Source organism: Mobula birostris, chromosome 1, assembly GCF_030028105.1.
Source record: "Mobula birostris isolate sMobBir1 chromosome 1, sMobBir1.hap1, whole genome shotgun sequence".
NCBI lineage: Eukaryota > Metazoa > Chordata > Chondrichthyes > Myliobatiformes > Myliobatidae > Mobula > Mobula birostris.
In genome coordinates this window covers 52,112,400-52,120,150 of record NC_092370.1, presented here as the reverse complement: position 1 = coordinate 52,120,150, position 7,751 = coordinate 52,112,400, and the positions used below count along the sequence as shown (strand labels likewise).

The 7,751-nt window shown below is 41.0% G+C and overlaps 1 protein-coding gene across 1 annotated transcript; it reads right to left on the bottom strand.

Annotated features, from left to right (window-relative positions):
* Positions 1–1,019: 1,019 nt before the first annotated feature.
* Positions 1,020–3,569, bottom strand: snai2 (snail family zinc finger 2). Its single transcript, XM_072258617.1, has 3 exons — positions 3,203–3,569; positions 2,390–2,983; positions 1,020–1,663 (listed from the first exon to the last, which is right to left on the bottom strand). Exons 1-3 carry the CDS (start codon positions 3,279–3,281, stop codon positions 1,482–1,484), a joined length of 855 nt encoding a protein of 284 aa, XP_072114718.1. The 5' UTR covers positions 3,282–3,569; the 3' UTR covers positions 1,020–1,481.
* Positions 3,570–7,751: the final 4,182 nt, after the last annotated feature.

The following is a 7,751-nucleotide window of genomic DNA, read 5'->3' as shown; positions in this document are numbered from 1 at the left end:
AAATGATTTAATGTAATCATTAGATTATTAATGACTACAGTAAATTGTTAAAACTAGTATTTCCTGTATCCACGTCATTTCATAATTTAATTACTTGTCAAGAGGCAGTTCACATTATTCCTGCTCAGTATAAAAAAATTGTCTATTTTTGTGGATTCAACATTATGTATCTAATCCATATCCCACTGCATTCACTGATCCATAATTCATTTAATAACAAATATTTTCAGCACAGTTAATTTGATACTAAATGTTACATTTTAATAAACTTCTGGAATTCATTTAAAGGAAACTATTATACAAAAATTACACAGTGGGAAGGAATGTGTCCATAGAAAAATATAAATTGGGAATTTCTGGTATCTGGTAGGGAAGTGCACTTAACTTGCTCCGAGATAACACTCAGCTGCATCATATTTAACTAACTAAATAAACTGAGTTGCTTGAATTCCTGTCAGAGAAATAGGGAAGCTCATATTCAACACTGAGCATACATGTTTATGGTCTTTGGCAGACAGAATTTTGTTACGTATAAATAGAGGAGGCAGAGTGTAAAAACTTTTACATATCTTCAGTTGTGCACACAGTCATAAATCAAACAAGGAAAACTCCAAAGCAAAAAAAAGTATGGAACACATAGCTGTAAAGGTCAGACAAATGATTATTAGACAGGGATAAGATTCTACAAGGCATACCCATCATAAATAACGGCATTAAAAGGAAATGCATAATGGGCAAATATTTAACAACCTGTTTATGTGTTAAATATTTCTGAAGGGGTACAATTCAACTTTCCAGTTTGTGAGACACCTGAACCGGAAAATGATTATTTCCTGAACAGTGTCCTGTGGTGTACTTAGTGGATCCAAATACCTTACACTTTGATCTGAAACAGATGGTAATTAACAAAGAATTTCACAGAAACAAAACCTATCCTGTAGGGACATTTGTATATTGAGGTCTGGCTGACGCCGAACATCCCATTCACTGACATTTGGTAGACGGATATGACAGTATGAGATATTTAAAAATAGTTTTATTATATAAAGTCAAAACATGTTTTTTTTTAAAAAGGTGGGAAATACATGGCTAAACATATCAGCATGCAAGCTGTAACAAATAAATCTTTGCCATTAAGTCTGTCTTGTTGCACTTCTGCATTCAGTACATTTTCATACTTATTAAATCCAAATACAAAAATAGAGTATTTACATTATATATGTACACAATGTGCAGCTGCATTGACGGAAGGCACAGAGGAAGGATTCCAAATGATATTGCACTCCATGGTGCTGTGCATAGTTTTAACATTCTGAATCATCAAAACTCTCATTTTCCAAGACTTGTATCCTAAATGCAAATCATAGAAGTTGTTTCGATAATTGAAAAAATATATCTTGATGAAACAAAGCAGTTAGGATGTTTTGGCAATGAACTTGAAAACATAATTAGAACTAGTCCTCAATGTAATTCCACGTTTCTCAGTGTGCTATGCAGCATCCTGATTCTTCATGTTTGTGCAGAAGTGACATTCTGGAGAAAGTTTTGGCACAGTTTTTGCACTGGTATTTCTTCACATCTGAGTGAGTTTGTAGATGTGCCCTCAGGTTGGATCGGTCAGCAAATGCTCTACTGCAGTGTGGGCAAGAGAAAGGCTTCTCACCTGAACAGAAACAAAATATTTGGGTGACTTTTTTTTTTTAAAAACAACGAGATTTGTTAGATTATAACATAATTGCTGTTATTATTTCTGCTATACAAGTGTACTTCAATTACTTGAATAAAATTAATAAAACGAGTTTGAAGTTCCATTAACTTATAGTATCCACACTTTATAAAATAACTCAGAGGTTAAAATTAAATCAGCTGTCAAATATTCATTGTGAGCTGATGGGAGTTCTAGAGCAGGATGGAAATGTTAATAACGCCTTTTGGTGGCAGGTGCGTTTAGATCAGCAGTAATCCGGCCATCAGTACCATTCTTTTTTCTGAAAACACGTTCCTAAAGGGACAACTGCTCTCAAATTTATCACCAACAACATTTCTGGTACACTTACAACAAGCCTTGAGCCGGTTCTTACACATCTGTCAATATTTACCCTAAATCCAACTTCAAAATAAATTCGATTATTATAATGCATTTTATACACTTAGAAACTGCGCATTTCCTTCTTAAAGGTGGCAACAAGCGCAAAACTCGATAAGCAGAGCGACTGTGCCCCCACTACATTTTCCGATGATGCATTCAATTTGATCCTTGGCAAGAATATCTACTAATAACATGGCGTGCCAGACTGTGTATTTAATATTTTGCTTATATAAGCGTCAAGCAGGTAAACGGGAGCAGCTTAAGTAGCACACGTCCCGTTACACTTGGAGCCACACTCACCCGTGTGTGTCCTGATATGCCCCTGCAGTAACCACGGTCTGGAGAACGCCTTGCCACAAATCTTACACACACAGGGCAGTGTGTGGGTCCGGATGTGCATCTTTAAGGCTCCTAAGCTGACATACTCCTTTTCACAGTATTTGCAGCTGAAAGATTTTCGTGTCTGAGCGTCGCAGTGTAGTTGTTTATGTTTGGCCAGTCCTGAAAAAGTTGAGTACGCCTTGCTGCAGAAGTTGCAGCGAAACTTCTCCGCGTCCACCGCGCTCTCGCCCGAGCCCCTGCGGCCGATCCTCTCCTCCTCGTCGCTGCCCGAGGTCTCCGAACCATTGGCATCCCCGGTGAGCCGCTCGCACTTGGACCGGTGCCGGGGGCTGAGCCGGGCGGCCGGGCACATGCTTCCATTGCTGAGGGGCGAAGGCTGAATGGCCGTGTACTCGGAGGCAGGTGCAGGGTCGCTAGGGACAGGAGAGGGTAGCAGGGCCGAACAGACACTACCCCAGACGCTCCCGGGATTGTAAACGCCTGAACTCAGGATCTCCGGCTGAGGAATTATAGGCATCGGATAGCTCTCATACAGGTAGGGAGAAATGATGACTGCAAAAATAAACACAAAATACACAATGTCATTTATAAGCATGGTGCTATTTAAATAGAGCGACTTTAAATGATCCATTTGCTTCCACTAATTTTAACGGTATTTCGTGTCAAATTACTCAATCTTGCAGTTTTCTCTGAACATTTGCACCAAACCCAAGATTGCATACATCGTTATGTGCACCTCCTTTACATAACTGCAACAAGACCACAGTTTACCTGTTTGCGTGTCCAGTTCTCCGTAATTTGGTTTTTTGCTGGTGCTAAAGTGTTTCTTAACTAGGAATGATCGCGGCATTTTGGGGAAGGGGGGTGGGCCTGGGGTGCTGGTGATGGGTGGGCGGTAGGAAGAATTAAGTAATATTTTCTACGAAATAATCCTGAGGTGTAGGACGGTGAAAGCGAAAGCACCGGCACTTTTTTTTTGGTTGTCGAGAGTTTGAAGCTGCAGGCGAGTGAGTGGAGTTGCCGGTGGTCTTGCAGCCAGAGTACTGAAGTAGAAGGCAGTGCAGCCGCCGCGAGTGCAGCACATTCCTGCAATGTGCTGTAAATACTCCAGAGTCAGGTGCAAGGGGAAGGCGCGCGCGCGCAGATTTGCATCTGTCGCCCGGCTGGCCAATGGCGCGCCGCCTTTTGATGGTTGCGGGGAGGGGCGCGGGGCGGGGATTGGCGGAGGCCGACCTCGCGCCAAGCGACAGGTGCTGGGATGAGACGTGCTGCTTGAGTGTCGGGGAGAGGGGCGTCGCGGGGGAGTCGGTGTTGTCAGGACTTGTTGCCCCGTGGAGAACGCGCATTCCTCTGCTAAATCACTGCTTGGTCTGATACACATGGTGTTTATCCCTCCTGGCGTCAAGTGGGACGAACACCTTTCAAACGGAGTCTTGGAAGTCAGATGTGTTAAAGAAAAAAAGCGTCGGGTGGGGGGACGCCAGATCTTTGCATTACGTTTTCCTTGGGAAAAATGGTCAGGCAAATACAACACTAAAATTCGCGTCCCGTGAATTAAAGGATTAATTAGCCCCAAAAAGTGTCCCCCTGAGCTATGATAGGCCTACCTGCTGTAACTAAAAAAAATTAAAAGGCAGATTGAATAAATGGAGATGCCGAGCTTGAATATTATATTATCTGATAACGATTATGTTTGGGTGTAAGAAGTACAACTGAAATCTATAAGTCAGATTGGAATGACATTTTTTGGTGCAATGGTGATTGTGAATAAGAAATGTTCCGTGCGCGTATTAATGATAAATCTCTGTTGCGAATTTAAAATATCCTATCTTACAGAACTGTTAAAAATACCTTTGAAATATTACAATGTAATATTACAATATTACAATTTGTGAATATGTATTACAAACAAGTGTAAATATGTACTTCGAAGCAAGTGGATGAAAACTTGATTAAAATGTTCATATGGAAAGGGGAGAAACAAATGCCGGTGTTACGGCCATTGTGTTTTAATTAATTCCAACATATTGTAAGTGAAAGCCCCACTTTGTACGTGTAGTTTCACGTACAGATATACTATACTTCAAGGATGATTGTCACCGCGACGTAAAGTTAACAGTCAATAAAATCAAAGTTAATTTTAACTGATCGGTATTGCAGGGAATTAGACCTTTTGGACTGATGTTATAAACAGTATCGGAGACAGATTCACTTAAACATGGATTAGGACAAAGTTCTGAATTCAAACAAAATACGAATTTTATATGAGCAAAGCGCAAATAGTATATGCGTCTCCCGATGTAGCGAAGTTTTTAGAAAGTAAACGGTCGAAACAGAGTGTTTAACCAATATTTATTAAAAAATGTTGCTAAATGTTTATGGAAGCAATATGAATTCTAACTTTATTTTCAGTGCAGTTGTTCTAAGCAGATACGGGCAATTCACTTCATGTTCAAGCATTGTTCATACAGATGTTTCATCGAAAAACAGTCTGCAAAACGTCTTCTTAAACGACTACTCGCACCTGTCTAGCCACATGACTGCAGGCTGTTGTCGGGTAGATCACATGCGGAACAGTTGAAGGAAGGAGGTATGAGGATCAAACCCGGCAGATTCCATAAACTGGTGCAAACATTTGTCTCCAGTTCTATCTTGGCAAGTGTTCGGTTTAACGCTACCATTTGTGTCTTCATGCTGCCCTCCCTGCTGGATAAGGCGCTGAACTGCAGGACAAGGGGGTGCAAGTGATTTCAATAATCAAATGCCACCACCACGCGGCTGGAAATAGCAGGAAAGCAAACGAACCTATTGGCAAAGAGTGACAATATGTTTCTAACTTGTTGATCACTTTATATGGAGGACATCCTTTCATTTTTAGTATTCACGAATGTGAGTGATAATCCTGTGTTCAATATTTAATTCGTTGAGGAACTGGAGTTCAAAAGTCGGGAAGTTATGTTGCAGCTTTATAAAACTCTAGTTAGACCATATCTGGAGTATTGCCTTTAGTTCTGGTTGCCCCATCATGTGGAGGCTTTGGAGAGGATGCAGAAGAGGTTTAGCAGGATGTTGCTTGGATTAGAGGACGTGCTATAAGGAGTTGTTTTCCGTGGAGTGCAGAGACTGATAGATATTTATAAGGTTATGAGAATGAACAGTCAGCATCTTTCCCCACGACTGAAATGTCTAATAGTAGACTGTAACAGAGGAGGTTGCCAGGCTGGGTTTGAACCCAGTACAGAGAAGACCAGAGACAAGAATGGAATTGGACAAAGAATCTTAACTTGATGATTGGCTAGTAGTTCAAAGTAAATTTATTATCAAAGTACATATATGTCACCATATACAATCCTAAAATTAATTTCTTGCAGGCATTCACAGTAAGTACAAAGAAACACAATAGAACAAATGAAAGACTGCATCCAACATGACAAACAACCAATGTGCAAAGGACAACAAAGTATGCCAAGACAAAAAGGAAATAATAACAAATGAATAAGCAATAAATATCAAGAACATGAGATTGAGTCCTTGAGACCCAAGTCCATAAGCTGTAGGAACAGTTTAGTGATAGGGCAAGTGAAGTTGAATGAAGTTTTCACCACTGGTTCAAGAGCCTGATAGTTGAGGGGTAATAGCTGTTCCTGTACCTAGTAACATAAGTCCTGAGGCTCCTGTACCTTTTCTTCATGGCAGCAGTGAGAAGAGAGCATGACCCGGTTGGTGGGAGTCCCTGACGACAGATCCTACTTTACTGTGACGGTGCTCCGTGTAGATGTGCTCAATGAAGGGGAAGGCTTTACTCATGCTGGACTGCACCATAACCACTGCTTTTTGTAAGCTTTCCCATTCATAGGCATTGCTTTTCCATACCTGGCCATGATGCAACCAGTCAATATACTCTCCACTGGACGTTTACAGCATAAGTGTTTGTCAAGATTAAGGTGACTTGCTAAAACTTCACAAACTTCTAAGAAAGAGTTGCTTCCATATGTTCTTTGTAATGGTACTTGTATGCTGGACTCAGGACAGATCCTCTGAAATGATAACACTGAGCAATTTAAAGTTGCTGACCCACTCCACCTCTGAACCCCCAGTGAGGACTGGCACATGGACCTCTGGTTTCCTTCTCCTGTAGTCAATAATCAGCTCCTTGGTCTTGCTGGCACTGAGTGAGAGTTAAGGTGATGTTGAGTGAGATATTGTTGTTATGGCACCATTCAGCCAGATTTTCAAACTCCCCTCCTATATGCCGATTTGTCGCCACGTTTGATTCAGCCAATGGTGGTGGTGTCATCAGCAAAATTATACATGTTTAGTACAGAATGCCGGCTAGGACAGGGTAGGCAAGACTGAGCAAAGATAAACAAAACAGAGTGAACTTAAATAGACAAGTAAATCAAGGTGCAGGCACACTGCTAACTAAAGCAAGACACAGTTGAAAATAATCAACTAGTAGTCAGGGGAGGAGAGCATCGGAACCTGGAGGACTCTGGTCACCCCTCACTCTTCTGAATTCCAGTGAATACAGGCCCAGAAACATCAAACACTCTTCATATGACAAGCCATTCAATCCTGGAAACATTTTCGTGAACTTTTTTGAACACTCTCCAGCTTCAGTACATCCTTTCTAAGATAAGGGGCCCAAAACTGCTCACAATACTCCAACTGAGGCCTCACCTGTGCTTTATAAAGTCTCAACATTACATTCTTATTTTTATATTCTAGTCCTCTCAAAATAAATACTAACATTGCATTTGCCTTCCTCACCACAGACTTAACCTGAAAATTAACCTTCAGGGAATCCTGCACAGGGAATTGCAAGTCCCTTTGCATCTCAGTTTTTTGTATTTTCTCTTCATTTAGAAAATAATCAACCCTTGCATTTCCTCTACCAAAGTGCATGACTATACAATTCCTGAGACTGTATTCCATCTGCCATTTCTTTGCTCGTTCTATTGATCTGTCCAAGTCCTTCTGTAGCCTCTCTATTTACTCAAAACTACTTGTCTTTCTACCTATCTTCATATCGTCTGCAAGCTTTGCAACAAAGCCATCAACTCCATCATCCAAATTATTGATATACCTATACAAATAAGGTAAAAAGAATCGATCCCAACACAGACCCCTGTGGAACACCGCTAGTCACGGGCAGCCAACCAGGAAAGGCTCCCTTTATTCCCACTCCTTTCCTCCTGCCAATCAGCCACTGCTTTATCCATGCTAGAATCTTTCCTGTGATGCCATGGGCTTGTAAACTTGTTACGCAGCCTTGTGTGTGGTGCCTTTTCAAAGCCCTTCTGAAAATCCAAATATACAA

Excerpts from the sequence above, each read along its gene's own strand:
- snai2 (XM_072258617.1), bottom strand. The coding sequence starts at position 3,281 with ATGCCGCGATCATTCCTAGTTAAGAAACACTTTAGCACCAGCAAAAAA. Across the intron at positions 2,984-3,202 it reads AGAACTGGACACGCAAACAG|TCATCATTTCTCCCTACCTG; the intron begins GTAAACTGTGGT and ends TTATTTTTGCAG. Across the intron at positions 1,664-2,389 it reads GCATATCAGGACACACACGG|GTGAGAAGCCTTTCTCTTGC; the intron begins GTGAGTGTGGCT and ends GTTTCTGTTCAG.